General features: G+C 41.4%; 1 protein-coding gene across 1 annotated transcript; it reads left to right on the top strand.

Annotated features, from left to right (window-relative positions):
- Positions 1–18,673: 18,673 nt before the first annotated feature.
- DUSP21 (dual specificity phosphatase 21) lies at positions 18,674–19,539 on the top strand. Its single transcript, XM_059158200.1, has one exon. It carries the CDS (start codon positions 18,805–18,807, stop codon positions 19,372–19,374), a length of 570 nt encoding a protein of 189 aa, XP_059014183.1. The 5' UTR covers positions 18,674–18,804; the 3' UTR covers positions 19,375–19,539.
- Positions 19,540–22,121: the final 2,582 nt, after the last annotated feature.

Genomic DNA, 22,121 nt, shown 5'->3' on the forward strand with positions numbered 1-22,121 from the left:
GGAAGCATGAATGGGGAGGGGGAGAGAGGGAGAAGCAGATTTATTCCCCTGCTGAGCAGGGAGCCCGATGTGGAGCTCAAACACAGGGCCCTGAGATCATGACCTGAGCCAAAGGTGGATGCTTAACCAACTGAGCCACCCAGGCACCCCATAACCCTAGAAGTCTTATGGTGTCACTGCTGCTGTATTCTGTTGGTCAAAAGCCTACCTTGTTTGAAGGGGACAGAACACGGACCTACCTCTTGATGGGAAGAATGTCAAGATCATGTTCTAAGGGGAGTTAAGTGGGATAGTATATACTATATGGCCTTCTTTGGAAACTACAATCTGCCGTGCCTCATCCCAAGTTCTATTAGTTATATGTACCTAGCACTTCACATAAATTTGGTCATGAAATCAAGCTGAGCATTAAAATATTTTTCAGTACAAATTTCTTATAGAAAGAAACAATTATGATCAAGTTATTTAAATGTAATAATTTGATTACAGCACCAAAAGGGAGACCTAATCCCATGAATTTGATTTTCTCCTCCCCACTTCTCCATCCTTCATGGTGGAAGGATCATTGTTCATGCATGCCTAAAAATGAAAAATAAAGAAATAGTAATGAAAACATGTTACCTAAAACTGCTCTGTTCAATATGGTAGTCACTAACCACCTGGGAATATTGAGCACTGGAAATATGGAAATTAGAAACAGATTTTTTTAAATGTTGGTTTAATTTAATTTAATTTAGTCTAATTTAAATTTTAAAAATTGGCCATTCAGTCAAGTTATTGGGAAATTCTTAATTTAATGTTTGGAATAACTTGAGCACGTGAATCTACCTTTTTGATAGTAAATTTTATGAAATCTAAATATAGAATAAGTATTTCCAATGAAACTTTAGAGTTGAAATGTGCCCTAATGTGACTTGAAATGTGCCCTAAGTGTAACACACACACTGGACTTCCAAGACTTAGTAAATGTAAGCTATCTCAGCGATTTCTTGTATTGATTACATGATAAATTGATGATGTTTTGGATCTATTGAGTTCAATAAAATGTATTATTAAAATTATTTGCACATGTTAGATTTTACTTTTTTAACGTGGTTATCAGAAAATTTTAAATTATGCATGTGGCTTGGGTTTTATTTGTATTGGATGGCACTGATCTAGAGAGAAGGAGGAAAGTACCAAAATAATCATGTAAAAAGTAAAAGTGGTTTTTCATAACAATGCTTTATAGAACTACTTGACAGTTTAAAGTGCAAGCATGTATTTGACAGGAAAATATAAAGAGATGGGAGGAAGGAAGTCTCCCAGGCCCTAAATCTCACCACCTTGCTTAGGAAACTTCTTTGGTGGCTAGCGTCCATCTGACTACTAAATTATATCATGTGCATATTTATTGACTTGAAATCTGTAAATAACTTTTCACCCTGGAGGACTCACTTCTTTGTCAAGATCTGATATCTGATTTTACCATATAACATTAACATTGGTTTTAATTAAAGCTGAATGAAACCCTAGCAATGCTCCTATATTACAGATGGGAAAACCAAGGTTCAGTTCTTTTAAGAATCTGCTCAAGGTCAGACATTTACCTAGTGAGAGAGCTGTATCACTCTTGTGGTTTACATGGGCTTGGAGAATATACCCATATAGATAAAATAATTTGTATACTATGTTATTCTAAATCATTATACGTTTAATGATTATACCTTTTGGACAACTAAAATGTTCTCCTTCAATGTTGTTGATTTCCAGCTCCTATGGTCAAGAAAATACACATTTCAATTTTTTGTCTGTTTCCAAAACCTTTCACTTTCCTTTTTTTTTTTTTAACCTCAATCACTCAAGTGGTAAGAAAGGGAATATTAATGGCATTGTTTATTTCAGTTATATTCCTATAAAATCTAGCTAAGAAGGTAAGAATATCTCAGCCAAACTGTAGGTCAAAAAAACCCTACAGAGGGGAGCCTGGGTGGCTCAGTGGGTTAAAGCCTCTGCCTTCGGCTCAGGTCATGATCTCAGGGTTCTGGGATTGAGCCCTGCATCCGGCTCTCTGCTCCACAGGGAGCCTGCTTCCCTTCCTCTCTCTCTGCCTGCCTCTCTGCCTACTTGTGATCTCTGTCTGTCAAATAAATAAATAAAATCTTAAAAAAAAAAAAAAAACTACAGAAAGCAGTCTACTTTTCCTTGGATGCCTGGGGGTGGTGTAGTTGGCTGAGTGTCAGACTCTTGGTTTTGGCTCAGGTCATGATCTCAGGGTCCTGGAATGGAGCCCTGGGTTGGGCTCCCAGCTCAGGGGGAGCCTGCCTCTCCCTCTTCCTCTACTGCTCCTCTCCTTGTATGCTCACTCACTCTATAAATAGAGTATACTCACTCACTCAAATAAATAAATAAATCTTCTAAAAAAGGCATTTTCCTTGTGAAAATCATCTTCCTTTCATAAACTGAGCACTTTGTATGAGTACCTACCAAAAGCAAGGCATTGTGTTAGACATTATGGGAGATGAAGAAAGATTTGTATCCTCAGATCCTGTTCACTCAATGAGTTTACAGTGTAGGTACCACTGGAAACGGAACTGTATCTTGCTATGCAACAATTTCTGATCGCATCATAAAAGCTTAACATAAAAATCTACCTATGGGATTGAATAAAGAAATCATTTTCAAGTTATAAAATTTAGATGTGAAATATATGAACACATACGTTAACATTTTATTCCAATTTCCAACATCGTAATTTTAATTTTTTTCATTAATTGGGAATGTAAGGGCCTGGTTAGCCAGAGGGAGCCATTTGGTTGTGAACTTAGATTGAACCTGCCCCTCCCAGAGGAACTTACTTGCAAAGCCCAGATACAAGGGCGGGCCAGGCCGGGTGGAGACATCCAATCAGTAGGGCGTGCATATATTTACTATGGTAAACTGAAATTCAATTGGCCACCCGTATTGCCGACCTAGCATTATTGTGCAGTTTTCCCTGTGTATTGCAATCTCATTGGCCACCTGTATATAAGCCAGGCTCAACCACCTCTATAAAAGTTAATCTGTGAGACTGGGAAGGGTCGTTGCCTCTTTGTAAGAGATGACCCCAACCGGTTGGTTTGATTCTCGATGCTTGGCGCGAAATAAAGCTTTGCGTGGACCTTCGCTTTGTATCAGTCTCTCTCCTTTGATTACAGACCCTAACAGGAAAAATTCCTTTATGAATTTCTCAGATTATCTGTCTGGGCCATATTTCACTTTAAGCATTAGCAAATGAATTGGCTTATTAGCACCAATGAGTCCACTGGCTAAAAGGCTTTTGTTTCTGAGCTTCATACCTACTAAGGTCCCCGGTCAAAACTACCAGCCGTGGTGGTTGAGACATTTTTGTCACTGAAACAGAATAAGCAATGAAGAAGTCATCTGTATTAGTGAAGGGCCGTCTTGTGTTAGCCAAAGGAATGAAAGGAGAGGGGGAAGAGGAAGAGGGAAAGAGGAAGGGAGGGAAGTATGAAAAAGAGGTACCATTCATGATAGCCATGAAACTCACAAAATACCTAGAATTCACCATGAAGTAAGTCTTATAAAAACAGAAGTATAGACTTTATGGAAGGACAGAAAAGAGGACCTAAACATACTATGTTTTCTAAAGTAATGATTGTCTAAAGGCATAAATTCCCACCAGATTAATAAGCAAAACTGATACAATCTCGGGCAAAACCCCAGTGAAAATAAATGTAGATGTTTAAAATACACAAAACCAGTGTGGTGATGCCTTAAAAATTGAACATCGAGTTACGATACAACCCACCAATCCTACTGGGTACATACTCAAATAGGGACACAAACATACTTGAACATCAGTGTTCATAGCAGCCTTACTCACAATAACCAAAAGATGGAAACAACACAAGCGCACATCCAGAGAAGAATGGATAAACACAAAGTAGGCTATACATAAAAAACAATATTGTTCAGCTTTAAAAATGAATGAAATTCAGGTGCCTGGCTGGCGCAGTCTGCAGAGCATGCGACTTTTGACCTTGGAGTTATAAGTTCAAGACCCACGCTGGGTGTAGAGAGTATTTAAAAATAAAATCTTAATAAATAAATAAATAATAAATGAACGAAATTCTAATACATACTACAACATAGATGAACGTTGAGGACATTATGCTAAGTGAAACAAGCCAGACATAAAAAGACAAATATGATCCCACTTATATAAGGTACCTAGAATAGGCAAATTCATAGAGACAGAAATTAGGATGGTGGTTGCCCCGAGCTGGGGGAGGGGTAATATGGAGTTATTGCATAATGGGGACAGAGTCTCAGTTTGGGATGACAAAAAAGTTCTGGAGATGGATAGTACTGATGGCTGGCCACCAACGTGACTGTACTTAATGCTACTGACTTGTAGACATAAAAATGACTAAAATAGTAACATTTCTTAGGTATATTTTACCACAAAACCAAAGGGTAAACTCTTATGGATACACACATGCACCTACATAAACCAACTTTAAGATGGCATTTTATGACCTAGTTTTTACCTCAGGCCATCTTCAGTATTCCTTCCAATTTCAGTAATAGTCTGTGTGTTTGTAAATGTCCAGTAAAAGATCTGAGAGGAAACTTATCTAATTATTAATAGTTATCTCTAAGTCAGGGACTGGGATTGGTGAGAAGATCTAAAGGGAAAATTAATGCCAAAATCACAAATCCATGTTATTACCTGTGCTTCTGACCAACAGGCTATAGATCTGAGGTTCCAGCAAACTCTACCCTGGGTTTGTTTACTTTGCTAGAGCAGCTCACAGGACTCAGAAACGTGGTGCTCACTAGATCACCAGTTTACTAGGAAAGCATGTAACTCAGAGCAGCCAGATGGAAGAGATGTATAGAGTAAGGTATAGGGAAAGTGGGAGGAGCTTCCAGGCCCTCTCCAGGTGTGCCAGTCTCCCCAAATTCCCATGTGTTCACCAACCCAGAAGCTCTCCCAGTCTAGTCCTTTCAGGGTTTTATGAAGGCTTCATTATCTAGGCACCATTGCTTAAATCATTGGTCACTGATGATTATTTCAACCTTCAATCTCTCTCCTCTGCTAGAGGTGGGAGTGTGGGACCAGCAGGAGCAGGGGGATTCAAAATTCTAACCTTCTAATCACAAGGTTGATGCCCCTGGCAAAAAACCCTCCTCCCTGGGATATCTAGGGACTTTCCAAAAGTAATCTTATTAACAGAAACTCAGGTGTTCTTGAAAGGGTCTTGCTATATGAATAACAAAAGACACCTATTTCACCTTTATTACTCTTATTATTTAGGGGAATCCAAGGGTTTTAGGAGCTCTATGCCAGAAACAGGGATAAAAACCATATATCTTTCTTAATATAAATCACAGCATCACAGTAAGTTTGACATTTTCCTCAAAAAGGTTTTTTTAAGGAAAAAACCTAAATCTAAAAAACAAAACTGTGACAGTCTGGAAGTAAATAAGAGAAAAATTTATTTAAATTTTGGTGTTGGGAAGTGTTCCTAAGGAAGACAAAAACCCAGAAGCTTCAAAAGAGAATTTACAGATTTTTTTTTTGCTTTTTTTTAAATTTATTTTTTATTTATTTTCAGCATAACAGTATTCATTATTTTTGCACCACACCCAGTGCTCCATGCAATCCATGCCCTCCATAATACCCACCACCTGGTACTCCAACCTCCAAACCCCCCTTCCGCTACTTCAAACCCCTCAGATTGTTTTTCAGAGTCCATAGTCTCTCATGGTTCACCTCCCCTTCCAATTTCCCCCAACTCCCTTCTCCTCTCTAACTCCCCATGTCCTCCATGCTATCTGCTATGCTCCACAAATAAATGAAACCATATGATACTTGACTCTCTCTGTTTGACTTAATTCACTCAGCATAATCTCCTCCAGTCCCATCCATGTTGCTACAAAAGTTGGGTATTCATCCTTTCTGATGGAGGCATAATACTCCATAGTGTATATAGACCACATCTTCCTTATCCATTTGTCCGTTGAAGGGCATCTTGGTTCTTTCCACAGTTTGGTGACCGTGGCCATTGCGGCTATAAACATTGGGGTACAGATGGCCCTTCTTTTCACTACATCCGTATCTATCTTTGGGGTAAATACCCAGTAGTGCAATGGCAGGGTCATAGGGAAGTTCTATTTCTAATTTCTTGAGGAATCTCCACACTGTTCTCCAAAGAGGCTGCACCAACTTGCATTCCCACCAACAGTGTAAGAGGGTTCCCCTTTCTCCACATCTCCTCCAACACATGTTGTTTCCTGTCTTGCTAATTTTGTCCATTCTAACTGGTGTAAGGTGATATCTCAATGTGATTTTAATTTGAATCTCCCTGAGGGCTGGTGATGATGAACATTTTTTCATGCGTCTGATAGCCATTTGTATGTCTTCATTGGAGAAGTGTCTGTTCATATCTTCTGCCCATTTTTTAAAATATGATTGTTTTTTGTGTGTTGAGTTTGAGGAGTTCTTTATAGATCCTGGATATCAACCTTTTGTCTGTACTGTCATTTGCAAATATCTTCTCCCATTCCGTGGGTTGCCTCTTTGTTTTCTTGACTGTTTCCTTTGCTGTGCTGAAGCTTTTGATTTTGATGAAGTTCCAAAAGTTTATTTTCGCTTTTGTTTCCTTTGCTTTGGAGACATATCTTGAAAGAAGTTACTGCGGCTGGGACACCTGGGTGGCTCAGTTGGTTGGACGACTGCCTTCGGCTCAGGTCATGATCCCGGAGTCCCAGGATCAAGTCCCGCATTAGGCTCCCAGCTCCATGGGGAGTCTGCTTCACTCTCTGACCTTCTCTTCACTCATGCTCTCTCTCACTGTCTCTCTCTCAAATAAATAAATAAAATCTTAAAAAAAAGAAGAAGAAGAAGAAGAAGAAGAAGAAGAAGAAGTTGCTGTGGCTGATATCGCAGAGATTACTGCCTATGTTCCCCTCTAGGGTTCTGATGGAATCCTGTCTCACGTTGAGGTCTTTTAACCATTTTGAGTTTATCTTTGTGTACGGTGTAAGAGAATGGTAGAGTTTCATTCTTCTACATATAGCTGTCCAATTTTCCCAGCACCATTTATTGAAGAGACTGTCTTTTTTCCACTGTATATTTTTTCCTGTTTTGTCGAAGATTATTTGACCATAGAGTTGAGGGTCCATATCTGGGCTCACTACTCTGTTCCACTGGTCTATGTGTCTGTTTTTATGCCAGTACCATGCTGTCTTGGTGATCACAGCTTTGTAGTAAAGCTTGAAATCAGGTAACGTGATGCCCCCAGTTTTATTTTTGTTTTTCAACATTTTCTTAGCGATTCAGGGTCTCTTCTGATTCTATACAAATTTTAGCATTATTTGCTCCAGCTCTTTGAAGAATAGCAGTGGAATTTTGATCGGAATGTCATTAAAAGTATAGATTGCTCTAGGCAGTATAGACATTTTAACAATGTTTATTCTTCTGATCCAAGAGCATGGAATGGTCTTCCATCTTTTTGTGTCTTCTTCAATTTCTTTCATGAGTGTTCTGTAGATCCTCAAGTACAGATCCTTTACCTCTTTGGTTAGGTTTATTCCCAGGTATCTTACTGTTTTTGGTGCTATAGTAAATGGAATCGATTCTCTAATTTCCCTTTCTGTATTTTCATTGTTAGTGTATAAGAAAGCTACTGATTTCTGTACATTGACTTTGTATCCTGCCACATTTCTGAATTGCTGTATGAGTTCTAGTAGTTTGGGGGTGAAGTCTTTTGGGTTTTCCATATGGAGAATTTAAAGATTAAACAACATAACAATTTTTAAATTTTGGGTAGCCTGGGTGGCTGAGTTGGTTGGGTGGCAGCCTTTGGCTCAGGTCATGATCCCAGAGTCCTACTTAGTGGGGATCCTGCTTCTCCCTCTCCCTCTGTCTCTCTGCCCACTCATTCTCTCTCTCTCTCTCTCTCTCTCTCTCTTTCTGAAATAAATAAATAAAATCTTTAAAAAAAATTTTCTTGGAGCAAAAGATACAAATAAACAAAATTTTTAAAAAAGAACAATAGATTAGGAGAAAATATGTCTAACATATGCAACAGAGAAAGGATTATAAGTCTTGCTATATTTTTAAAAGATTTTATTTATTTATTTGATAAGGAGAGATACAATGAAAGAGAGAACACAAGCAGGGAGAGTGGGAGAGGGAGAAGCAGGCTCCCCGCTGAGCAAAGAGCTTGATATGGAACTCAATCCCAGGACCCTGGTATCACAACCTGAGCCAAAGGCAGACCCTTAATGACTGAGCCACCCAGGCACCCCAAAAGTCTTACTATTTTAAGAGTTCTTGTAGATTGTTAATAAAAGAGTAGGGAAAAAATTGATGAGTGATATTAACTAGTAATTCAGAAATAAAGATATATAAATGACCAATGCATCTATAAAATTGATGCTCTAATTTGGTAATAACCAATGAAATAAAAATTAAAAGAACAACAAGATGTCCTGCTTTCCCCGTTAAATTAGTGAAAATGAGAAAGATTGGTATACAAGATTGAAGAATGTATGGAGATACATGTTTTCATACACATTTCGTAGGATGCAAATTGATACAGGTTTTTCAGTGGGCAATTTGGCAGTGATAATTTAAATATAAAGTGTACATACCCTTTGCCCCAGCAATTTTACATCTAGCAATTTATCATGCTGAATTATATAAATGCACGAAAATGTATGTACAAGGATTTTCATTGCACCACGATTGATAATAGAAAATAATTGAAAATGTTCATAGGGGAGGAAAAATAATTTTACCTCTACCCTTCTTGGTTCTTGGCTGAGACCACTCTATAATAAAAAGACAGCATAACAGCAGCAAACAAATTTAATTACATATGGATGTACAGAAGCCCCACAAAGACATGGGATTTGAAGAAGTGACCAAAGCAGGAAGCTTTTATACCTCTTACACAATAAATAAAAAAGTAAGTAAGTAAATAAATAAATAGATAGATAAATTTGTGAGGAATTGATAAGGCAAAGGACGTTGGGCTAGGGGTAGTAAAATGGTGAAGGAGAACAAGGTTTTTTTGTACAGTCTTCTTGCTCCTAAATTCCCTGTCTGCAGGGATAAGGATGCCTTCTGCCTTCCCGTTACAGGAATGGTACCATTCACATGGGAGATTTACCTCCTGCTTTCAGGAGACAAAGGAGGGTTAGAGCGTTCTCACACTGGCTGTTTCTCAAGTACCTTCAACTCAGACTAACTGTAGGGACCAAGGGCAAGTCATCCCCAAATATACCACTTTGGTATCTTGATTATTATAAATTAAACTTATTTAGAAACAGCTAAAACCAAAAGAATAGTCTGTACCCTCCTCTCCTACTACCCACCCTTGTCTACAGAAAGCAAGAAATAAATGTCCCATGTGAAAGGTGCCCTCCTTGTACAGGAGGTAAAGAGACATCCTTATCACCAGAGATAGGAAATTTAGAGCCCAGAAGGCTGCATAAACAACCCTTGTTACTTTTGACTAATTTCCTACTAAAGCCCTGACTCTGTTTAGAATTCCTTAAGAACCGAAGCTCTCAAAGTTCAGTTTTCTTGTCCTGTCAATTCCTCAAAGATTCAGTGTCTCTTTGTCTGAAAGAAATAAAAGCTTCCTTCTTGCCTTGGCCATTTTTTTAGGCCTGCATATCATTAGTGGGTCTCCATGCACACGCAATGAAACTTTAGTTCTTTTCTCCTGTTAATCCAGCTCGTGTCAACTTAATTCTTAAAGCAGTTGGAAAACCTCAAAGGGTAGAAGAAAAATTTCTTCCTCCCCAACATAACCAACATACTAAAGGGGCATATTTGGGGTTGACATATTCTGAACCCTTCCACATCTCAAATACCAATCAAGGAGATAATGGTCAAGTAATGTATGGTATATCCATACTATGGAGTACCATATAGACTTTCAAAAAATGAGGTCAACAGGGAAAGCTATCCAAGATATATTACCAAGTGAAAAAATTTGCTAATACATAAAGTTTAATTATATAAATATGATACTCATTAATTTCCCCAGCATTACTTATTATCCATCTTTAAACAAAAGAATCTCCACAACCACAACTCATTCTAAAGAATCATGGAGGATGCTCCAAAACAACTCAACCTGGAGCACACAGCGTTGTACTGCCAGCATGAGGAGTGTCTCTCTCAGAAATCAATGCTTGGGGGGCACCTGGGTGGCTCAGTGAGTTAAAGCCTCTGCCTTTGGCTCAGGTCATGATCTCAGGGTCCTGGGATCCAGCCCCACATCGGGCTCTCTGCTCAGCGGGGAGCCTGCTTCCTCCTCTCTCTCTCTCTGCCTGCCTCTCTGACTACTTGTAATCTTTATCAAATAAATAAAATCTTTTTTAAAAAAATCAATGCTTGAAAATTGATGTCTACCATCGAGATTTCTGACTTGAAGTATTTTTGTTTTTCTGAACACACCATCATAACCCATATATCTGTCTTTCTTGCCCAGCATTCCCATAGGCCCACTGACATATTGTTTCATCTCTTCTGGAAGATGACTACCTTATCTCTCTGTGGTACCAGAGTAATTTCAGATATGTTGCAAGGCCCGTGTTTTACTTTAGACCATCTTAAATATTATTTTTAACTTTGGTAAAGATGTGTATCTGTGAGTGTGTGTGTGTGTGTGTGTGTGTGAGAGAGAGAGAGAGAGAGAAAGAGAGAGAGAGAGAGAGAGAGAATTTTGACTCAAAAGCTTGCAGAGTAAGATAGTTTATTATGCTATATAACAGGAAGTCTAGAGGTAGGCAGGTTCTGGGGCTAGTTGTTAAAGAATCTTGACAGCGCCATCAAAGACCCCAGTTTTTTCCACCTTACCACTCTGCCATCTTCAGGATGTTGGCTTTGCCCTCAGGTTTTCTTCCCCCATAGCTGCAAGATGACTGCTGAGATCTGGGTATTACAGCCAGAAAGGCCTGTTCTGAGAAAGAAAAGGGGATTACTGGTACCACCGTCTCTTTCTTAGGAGCCAGGAAACCTTTCCCAGAAGCCCCCAGGAGACTTCCTTAGCACATCATTTGCCAGAGTTTAGTAAGGTGCCCATGCCTAAATCTGTCCCTGGCAAGAGGAATGGTTTAGATTTCTCAGAATCCATTCACCTTGACACTCCAGAAACAGAATGGCAGCATAGAAGCATATAATTGTGTGGAGAGCCATGATACCTGAACATCCAGGCTCCTGTTGAGAAGACAGGAGGGAATGGAGGGAGTCTAAGAGCCCCAAACTGTCTACAAAGTGCTGGGGCTTCTCAATCTCATCCTGGTCGAAACTGTACTCCTCGCTCATTTTCCAGGCAGAAGCTGATCTTCCTCCTGCATTTCTTGTTTTCGGGAATAGCATCTTTAGCTACCCAGTTGCCTAAGTTGGCAAACAGCAAGTGATCATCACGCTGCTCCTTTCCCCCTCTCCTCTTAATGTGTTAAAAAAATCTTGTCGATTATACCTTATTTATTTATTTATTTTTTAGAAAGAGTGAGAGAGCATGAGCAGGGGGAGGGGCCGAGGGAGAGGGAGCAGACTTCCTGCTGAGCAGGGAGCCTGATGTAGGGCTTGATCCCGGGACCCTGCAATCATGACCCCAGCCCAAGGCAGACACTTAACCAACTGAGCCACCCAGGCACACCTTAATGATACCTTCTAAATCTCTCTTCCTTTTGTCTCTTCTTCTTTATCCACTTTTGGTCCCATTCCATAATACTACTCACAAAAACCATTTTACTAGTCTCTTTTTAAAATATGTAGTTTTGCTAATTATAAGACCATTGCATACTTATTATATAAATTTCAGGGAAATCCGGGAAATGAAAAGCATCTGTAGTAACGTTGCTCAGAGGTAATGACTGTGGACATTTTTGTGTGTCTCTTTCTTTGCTTTTCTCTATTCATGAATTTACCTGCACAGATAAATAGGTGTTACTTTGTTTTATAAATTGAGATCACATTGTTTTATAGTATTTTTTATTAACAAAAGAGTATGAAATTTCTCCATACCAATAAATATTCTTCTAGGTAATCATTTTAAGAACTGAATTATATTTTACCTTATGGAAGCTTACTAATCTAGTTAAACAAATCCTTATTGCTAGATTAGGTTTCCTCCAGCTCTTATATTGTAAGTAGTTCTTACAATGAACATATTGGTAGGTAAATCTCTGCACACATTTGTGAGGATTTCCTTAGAATAAATAAATAAATTACCAGCAGGGAAATTGCTGGTTCAAAGCACGTGTGTATTTTTCCCCATTCATTTTTATTATGAAATATTTCAAGAAATCCCAAAGTCTGCTGGATAGGATGATAAATACCTAGGTACCCAGGATCCAGTTTGTCAGACTTTAACATTTTGCCATATTTGCTTCAGATCTATTTTCTTAACAAAATAAAATATTAAGACATATTGAAATGCCTTATCTAGCCCTCCCAGATCCTATTCTTTCCCTGAAGGAATCACTAGCCTCAGTTTGGTGTTTCTAAGTCCCATACAGGCTTTTCACTTTCACTTCCATATATGTATAGAAGACACAGACACACATACATATGCATATATGCATAAAGGTATATACATGCATAAATAATACATGGTACCATTCTACTTGTTTTTAAACTGCATATTTCACATTTTCTCCTGCAACTTGCTCTTTTTGTAGAGCATTATACATTTGGGGCTTCTCCGGGTTTGCACACGTAGCTCAAGTTCATTTGTTTTTATGGCCGTTTGTATGGTGATCATTATACGTCATGCCATCAGATTTTCATTTCCTTGGTAGACATTATGTCTCCATTTTTTCACTATTATAAGCAAATTGCAATCAATACCATTGTAAATATCTTCTGGTGTATGTGAACCAGAGTTTCTGCCTGGGCTGGAATTGCTGGGGCGCAGGGTATGGTGCAGACTTTAGCTTTACTGGGTATTGCCAAATTGGTCTCCAGAGTGGTCATACCACCTTTGCTGCCACCAGCACAGGGAGAGTTTTCACTGCTCTACTGTCTTCACCACCATATGGTTTGGTCAGTGTTTCTCTCCCCCATCTCCAACCCCAGGAATGGAAGAGAGAGCCCATTTCTCTGAATCTTGTCACCATGGAGTGTTACCCATTTTTCATCTTTGCAAGTTTTATAGGCTACAAAAAGAGATTATCTGCTGATGAAGTTAAGATATATTTTGAAGATGCCTGGGCGGTTCAGTCAGTTAAGCGTCTGCCTTCAGCTCAGGTCATGAATGATCCCAGGGTCCTGGGATTGAGTCCCACATTGGGCTCTCTGCTTAGCCAGGGAGTCTGCTTCTCCCTTTCCCTCTGCCCCTCCCCCTGCTCCTGTGTGCTCTCTCACTCTCTCTCAAATAAATAAAATATTTTTAAAAATACATTTTTATTTTTTTCCTAATTATAAAAAGAACACAGATTATTTTAGGAAACTTGAAGAATATAGACAGTGTAAAAAAAAGAAAAGAATAATCATACCTCCCCCACTGACATATAATACTAATATAAATAATAATAATATAATACTAATATAAAGAATATCTAATATTTACTGAATTCTTACTATACACCCAGGATTGCTTTAGGTAACTAATATTTCCACGTACAGAATTCAAAATAGTATTCAATATACATATGATACATATACATGATGAATATAATATGTGTATATTTCACCTTTATGAAAAAGTACCCAGGTTTTTACAAACTGGATTTTTTTCACTTAATGAATAAGTCATAATCATTTTCTCCTATTACCTATATTCTGGACTGGAGGGTGTTAAAGATTTCCACATTCATATCTATCATATCCCATAACTGTCCAGAAACCAAGGACCAGACTGAACACAGCAGCAAGTACTAGGGAGCTGCTTGGCTGCTGGCTAAAGACGGTGGTGCCAATGACTCATTCGCACTTGGAAATGGAATTAACCCAGAACAACTCTGTGCAGGAGACTCAGGGAGGCCAGCTCCCACCTGTGCCTGAGGGCCTGCTGCTGGGGACCACTCGTATTACCTGTCCGTCAGACAACATAGCATGCAGATCTTTTTAGCTACAGCTCCCCTGTACCCTCATCCCATACTCCTCTAGGTTTTCTCACCACCACCACCCTTCAGTGTAAACATGTTACCTCCATTTTCAGCCTCTTGCCTTCCCTGGCCGCCCTCAAAAACACCAAATGCTCCTGAACTGAGAGGAAGTTCCATATTCCATTCTCTTCTGTGGCCTGGCCCCTGTGTACACTTGAGGAAATGAACTATATTTGGATTCGATCCAGCTTCCTTGTCAGAAGAGAGTCGGCAATAGATTAGTCATTGCTCACCAAAGGCTACTGTGACAGCCCTCATTCCCTTGAGAGCTGCCTTGCTCCCCACTGAACGGCCTCCTCCACGAATCCATCTTGGCTGCCGGCTCCTCCAGTCACTGTACCTACCACTTCTCCTGCCTCGCTCGGAGTGTTCTAGTAACTAAGATGTTGTTCTCTTTCCTCCTGACACCATTTCACACCTTTGTGCCCTTGCAGATACTTCCCTTTCTATCTAGAATATTCCCCTCTTCTTGTCTGCCTGGAAAACATGTGTTCATCCTTCAAGGTCTATTCCAAAGATAGTCCCACAAACTCAGAGTACTACCTGTTGGTTCGCAAACTAGCCCCTGTAGACGCAGGGCAAGGAGAGACCAAAGAAAGAGATAGACCGCTCCCAATTAGTAGCTGGCAGCTTTAACAAACAAGGAAACTTACACAATTTATCTAGGGTGACTACAAGATGAGTAGATCTCCACACCCACCCACCAGAATCTTAAAAGTTTATATAAAGGCCTTAACTGGGTACAGCCATATATACTGTCCAATGGTCTCAACACCACATTACTATCTCAAGGCTATGTCCTTGCAGCAGCTTCTGGTGCAGGGAAGGCAAGCAGAGTGCACATTCCAAGGGCAGGCAAGGAGATTAGGAGCCTCTGATCCCCAGGTCCAACTTGTAGTTCAACCAGCAGTTATGTCCTCTTGATGATTTCCTGCAACACCACCCTACATATTCCTTATTAATTAGAAAGAGTGAAAGTGACTTTTGAACAATGTAGAAAGCTAGCTAATGTCACCTTAACCAGGTGGTCAAAATTATCATCATCAATGGACAAACACGTTGCCGATGTCCCCACTGCCATGGACCGAGAATGTCACATTCTGGTAGTATTCTTGCCAAAACCATTTCACCTATATCTAATACCAAAGGAATGATCAAACACGTCCACATTGGAAGTTCTTTGGCAAAACTGGCCAGGACTCTTCAAAAGTGTCGATGTCCGGAAAGACCAAACCAAGCCACACCAAACCAAAGACACAGAAAGTGTTTCAAATGAAAAGTTGCTGAAAAAGCGTGACAAGGGAATGCAGCATGTGATCCTCGATTTCATCCTGGATCCAAGTGGGGCAAAAAAAAAAAAAAAAAAAAAAGTAGTTACAAATAACATTATTGGGAAGATCAATGAATTTTTAAGTATGTATTATATATTAGATAATGGTGTTAGGTCAGTGTTCCATTTCCTGAGTATGGCCATTGTGTTGAGGTTATGTAAGAGAATGCATTTGCCCTTAGGAGATACATGCTGAAGCTGAACTGCTAAAGTGTTGTTTGCTAAATCTGCAGTTAACAATCCAGGGTTCAGCAAAAAGAAACAAGGAACAAATAAATATGTGTGTTGGTATATCTAAACAGAGAGAAAAAAAGGAACATGGTATTAACAATAGAGGAATTCTAGGTGAAGGATAAGTGACTCCTCATTGTTCTTTTCTCGCAGCTTTTCTGTAGATTTGAAATTTTGCAAGACAAAAACTTGGACAGAATAAACAATAAATAATAAAAACCAACAAATGAACAAAAAGCTTTGTTCCAGATCGTCTTTTCTGTGAAGCTTTTCATGACATCCCCCTCCAGCCTTCTGTCCCCAAACACACACACATAAAACAATGAATCCCTCTCTCTTCTGGACTCTTTTATGATTATCTATCTCTCTGACCAAACTCTGAGCTCTTTGATAGCTGGGCCTGTGTGTGTTGTGTTGAATCTACACAAGGCTACAACCGTACTTGACACAGATTGAATGTTCAGCTGATGCTTTTTTAAATTAATCGAGCTGAGTCTTGAGGCCTGGATAGGATTCAGTAGGCAGACAGGAGCAAGAAATTTTCTCAAGAGAGAGAAGTGGCGTGAGCAAAAATAAGGAAGCAAGAATGGATATTTTGTATTTGCCAAGAACATTTGATTTGTTTGGTCAGAACTGAAGATTTATATGGGTGAAAATGCCTGGCACACGATATAGTCTTCATTATAAATTTGGTGAATAAATGAATAAATGAGACTTGAAGGGCAGGCTTAGATCAGATTGGAGAGGGCCTTGACTACTGAATTGAGAAATCCGAATGGTAACTAGTTCTTGACCTCCAGGGTCTCTTCCACTGGCAGGAAGAGACTGTGTCCTTGGGAAGTCCCTTATATATTCTCTTCCCTAAATAATAAGGAAAAGTTGGGGCACCTGACTGGCTCAGTCAGTGGAACATGCGACTCTTGACCTTGGGGTTGTGTGCTCAAGCCCCACATTGGGTGTAGAGGTTACTAAAAAGTAAAATCTTGGGTGCATGGGTGGCTCAGTGAGTTAAAGCCTCTGCCTTCCACTCAGGTTATGATTCCAGTGTCCTGGGATCGAGCCCCGCATTGGGCTCTCTGCTTAGCAGGGAGCCTGCTTCCCCCTCTATCTCTCTGCCTGGCTCTCTGCCTACTTGTGATCTCTGTCTGTCAAATAAATAAATAAAATCTTAAAAAAAAATTGTTTTTAAATCTTTAGGGCACCTGGGTGGCTCAGTCAGTTAAGCAACTGCTTTCAGCTCAGGTCATGATCCTGGAGTCCTGGGATCCAGTTCCGCAACAGGGTCCCTGCTTGGCAGGGAATCTGCTTCTCCCTCTGACCCTCCCTCTTTTCATGCTCTCTCTCTCTCTCTCTCATTCTCTCTCTCAAATAAATAAACAAAATCTTAAAAAATAAAATCTTTAAAAAAGATAAGGAAAAGTAGAGATAAGTGGGAATCAAAAGCAACCTGTTTCCATACTCAGGAGGAGAAAACATCAACTCCTCACTCACCTAGGAGAAACCCCATGATGGAGTTTTAAGACATCCAACATCCCTCAGAAAGAAAGGGCGTCACAGAATATTGGTTGAAAGAATAAATAAATGAATCTATTTAATATGAGTCATGCTTGTCCTTGAGAATAGTGTGTGAAATTGCTTCGGTTAATTTTTTTTTTTAAGATTTTATTTATTTATTTGACAGACAGAGATCACAAATAGGAAGAGAGGCAGGCAGAGAGAGAGGAAGGGAAGGAGGCTCTCCGCTGAGCAGAGAGCCCAATGTGGGGATCGATCCCAGGACCCCAAGATCAAGACCTGAGCCGAAGGCAGAGGCTTTAACCCACTGAGCTACCCAGGCGCCCCTCGTTTGGTTAATTTTACTACATTTTTAAAGTTTAAGAACCCTCTACATAGGAAATAACTAGACTCTAATATTACTCTTCAGGGCGTTCAATACCATTCCATAGACTTACAAATCTCCTCCTCATGTTGCCATATCTTAAACGTTAGGCTAAACCCTTTTCAGTAATTTTAGCCCAAAGAAACTATCCCCAATAGACAGTTTTCATATTTACTTGATAGTTTGTGCTCTGTTTTCCTCCAGATAGAATTGTGGGCGCTGACCATTTAAGCAATGCAAAATAATCTGATTATGCCAATCAAGAGAAAGAAAAGGGCATTGTCTTCTGAGGTTATCATTCCCCTGACCATTCCTAAACAGGTTGTCTCTGCTCGTAGTCACAGAACACCACAAAAATTTTAGCTGAGAGGAAATGTAATTCTCAGATAACATTTTAAATACCTATTTTTGGCCCAATTATGAGGGAGCGTTGTTGTTCCAGAATGTTTAATATTACCAGGGAGAGACCGATGGCAGTCAAGAGGGCTTACAGTTTACAAAAGCATGTGGGCATTCTTTTTTGAAGAAAGTAGACAAGATAATCTGAGCTGTTGTCTCCCAGGTAATGAAGTCGAATCAGGTGACAAATCGTTTGGGCTGTGTGCTCAAATGGATGGGGACATAGCTTAATTCATCAAAACTGTCCACCACAGACCAACTTAATGATAGGTAAAGGGCGATTTATGAGTCAGCAATATTCATCTGACCAGTTCCGATGTGTTTTGTATGCAGGAGTATAGCTCTAGGGCTACAGTCGACAAAGAATTATCAGGGCAGGCCACCCAGCCCAACCAAACCTGCATCTAGCTACTTTCTAGAAAAAGTCTATGCCCTGTTCTTCCACACCAATAAAATAGAAGCATTGATAGATAGTGTGTTCAGTGTGATCCAACCGTTGAAACATGTACTAGGTATCTTGTATTAGAATGCTCTAAAACGTCAAGCAGATAAGAATTAAGGCTTGCAAAGTGAGCAACTACGAAGAGAGATAAAAAGGGACCTGGCATGGTGGCCAAATCCTCCCTGTGGCCAGTTGCCCCCACCATGGAAACCCGTGGGCCGGACAAAAAAGGGATTGTGACGCCCCTGGGGGGGGGGGCGGGGAGAGGGTGGTGACCAGTGACTGGTCTTCTGTACCCCAGACCCTCGACTGAGACTTCACAGCGCTGCTGTTTCCTCAACTTGCGCGCGGGAGTGGTGCCCCGAACCCTTCCGGAAAAGACCACTGCCCACCGCCTTGATGACAACATCTCCATGTCCCGTCCCGGCTCAGGCTGCCCGGCAGCCCTCGGTCCACGGCCTCTCCCAGATAACCAGCAGCCTGTACATCAGCAACGGCGTGGCGGCCAACAACAAACTCATGCTGTCCAGCAACCACATCACCACGGTCATCAACGTGTCAGTAGAAGTGGTCAACACTTTCTATGAGGATATCCAATACGTACAGGTGCCGGTGGCTGATGCTCCAAGCTCACGTCTCTACGACTTTTTTGACCCAATCGCCGACCACATCCACAGCGTGGAGATGAAGCAGGGCCGCACGTTGCTGCACTGTGCCGCCGGGGTGAGCCGCTCCGCAGCGCTCTGCCTCGCCTACCTCATGAAGTACCATGCCATGTCGCTGCTAGACGCCCACACGTGGACCAAGTCGTGCCGCCCCATCATCCGGCCCAATAACGGCTTTTGGGAACAGCTCATCCACTATGAGTTCAAGCTGTTCAGCAAGAACACTGTACACATGATCAATTCCCCAGTGGGCGTGATCCCTGACGTCTATGAGAAAGAGGTCCGTTTGATGATGCCGATGTGAACAGCACTTGACCCTGACCATCGGCTGACGATCCTACACCAACACTGAACTCGAACGTTGAACTTTTGTTGGTAAACAAAACGAGATGATGCCTTTTAGAAGGGCCAGCAAAAAGGGAGCGTTGTTGGGAGTTTTTAGCTTAGTAAGCTTTATCTTTAAAGAATAAAATGCATTAGGTGTAACCTGGTGACAATGTTTCTTTTCCCGTGAGTGGCAGTTCATGGCTGCCATGGGCTGGCCAGACAGGAGAGTGGGGAAGGCGGTGCCCATCTCCAAGGGACCTGTATCCTGAGGCCCACTCCTCAGCCCTAGGCCAAATAACCCAGGCGTGAATCCCCCCCAGGATCCTCCCTGGTTCTTCCTAACCCAAAGTCAGAGCCTTAGAGATCATGGCACCACCTGTACTTCTCACAGTAAGTGTGAACCTCAGCTAAACGGCCTTCACTGGGGTGCTCTGGGAGCCCTTGGGGGAGCCTCAGGCCACCCCTGCCCCCACCTTCAACCACAGAGGCCCAACTCTGCTTTTCTAGTTTGGATTTACATAGAAAATAATGTTCAAGAAAGCCATTCCACTCTATAAAATCAAAAATTTTTTTTTCTGAGTGCTGTACTATATTGGCAAGGACTCAGGGTGCCCTTGGCGACCTCCACCAGCCTTTGTGAAAAGGGATGTCAGTCCCCTTCTCTGGTGCACGTGCTGGGAGACAAAATGGGCCTGACACCAGGACTCAAGGGTCCTCTCATGGGGTGTTGACTTGGAAGACTGGAGCTGCCAGCCAGGGAACAGCCCTGTTACCTTGGACACCTCTTCCCATTGTGAGCTGGCATGACTCAAAGTCTCTGTTTCCTCACCAGTCAAGGCAGTGACAGCCCGGCTCTTGCAGGGTTGTTGTGGGGATGAGAGTCCTTAGCACGAGCCCTAAAACGTGGATGGTTTAGTGCTTCGAGTACAGGGCACCTCTTGTTATTCAGTGCTACCCTCCGGCCCTGCTGGCTGGGGGTCAGCACCTTCCTTGTCACCGTGGCACTTCCCCATCTGTGTTGTCCACCAAGTCCTTTTCCAAAAGTATCATCCTGTCTGTGAAAACAAATGGTTTAGGGTTCTTTCCACGCTACCTCAGAGGAGGCATAGATCTATAGCCCTTCTCTGAGTTCCTGTTATTTCCTTGTGTCTAATCCATGTGCAGACAAGGATCAAGAAGTTCAATTGCAGCACCCTCCCCCTCCCAGGGCCTTGTTTGGAATTGCTGACCACTAGAGCCAGCGTCCCAGGATCCATCACAATCCACATTGGAACGTGCCAAAGGGTCAGATGGGTGAGCCCCAGAGTAGGCCCTGGAATCCAGGGTTGTATGAACTCCCTGAGTGCCCGGCTCTGGCTTGGGAGGAGCTATTCTAATCCAGAGGATTTGAGACAGAATGTAGAAGACAAAAGCACAACTATTCCCATTGACCAACTACGTGTGTGGGTCCAGAGCCCACTGGCTTTCAAAAGCCCAGTTCTCTCCAAACCCATCCTCATACCCACTGCCACAAAAGGAGTGCCGAGAGTCACAATTTGAGATGGAGGAAAAGAGGTGTTCTAGACGGATTCCCTCCTTCTGCAGACAGAAGAACAGACTCACAGAATGCAAGGGCTAGTGGGGCAGAGCCTTCACAAAGCAGCTTTTCTGGCCAAAAAAAAAAAAAAAAAAAATCCAGATGGGAAATTACTTTTAAAGTATTTTTAAAAAGATATTTATTTGGGTATGTGCTTGTGTGTCTGTGTGTGTGTGTGTTTCTTTTTGTTTTTTAATACCCAAATTAACAGACCATAAAATTAACTCTCTTCAGACATAGAGCCCTACGCATTTTAACCTATACATAGACTCGTGTAACCACAGCCACCATGAGGACACAGAGCAGTTCTGTGACTCCAAAAATTTCCCTCACGCTTCCCCGCTGTAGTCAAACTCTGGCCCCACCCCAGCCCTGGCAGACGCAGGGCTGCTCTCTGTCCCTGTAGACTTGCCTTTAACAGACCGTTACGTAAATGAAATCACACAGGATGTAACTTCCAGAGACTGGCTTCTTTCACTCAGTGTAATGTCTTCCTGATTCGCTCCTGTTGTATTTCAGCGTATGGATGTACCACAGTTTGTTTTACACTCAGCCAGTGAAGGCTATTTGGGTTTGAATTAGTTTCCTAGGGGCTGCCTTAACATAACACCAAATCCTGGGTGGCTGGAAACAATCGTGATGAATTGTCTCATAGTCCTGGAGGACAGAAGTCCTAAATTAGTCTCAGCGGGCTGTGATCCCTAGGAAACCTGTCCGGGAAAATCCTTCCCTGCCTCTGCCTATTTCTGGTGGTTGCTGGCAATCCTGGCCATTCCGTGGCTTGTAGATCCATCACAGGATTCATGTGGCTGTTTTCTTTAATGTGTCTTCACATCCATCTTCCCTCTAATACGTCTGGGCCCAAATTTCCCTCTTCTTATAAGGGCACCAGTCATATTAAGGGGTTCACTTTACTCCGGTATGACTGCATCTTAACTAATGCTATCTGCAACATACCCTGTTTCCAAAGAAGGTCACGTTCTGAGGTTCTGGGGGTTAGGACTTCAACAGATTTGGGGGGTGGGTGTAGCGTTCAGTTCATAACAGGGTTGTTGCCAGTTTTTCGGCAAGTAAGCAAGCATGAAGTGCTGTCACACACACAGACACACCTAGAAGAAGAAAAGGATGACGTTACCTGGAAAAAAAGA

The sequence above is a fragment of the Mustela lutreola genome, chromosome X, assembly GCF_030435805.1.
Source record: "Mustela lutreola isolate mMusLut2 chromosome X, mMusLut2.pri, whole genome shotgun sequence".
Classification (NCBI taxonomy): Eukaryota; Metazoa; Chordata; class Mammalia; order Carnivora; family Mustelidae; genus Mustela; species Mustela lutreola.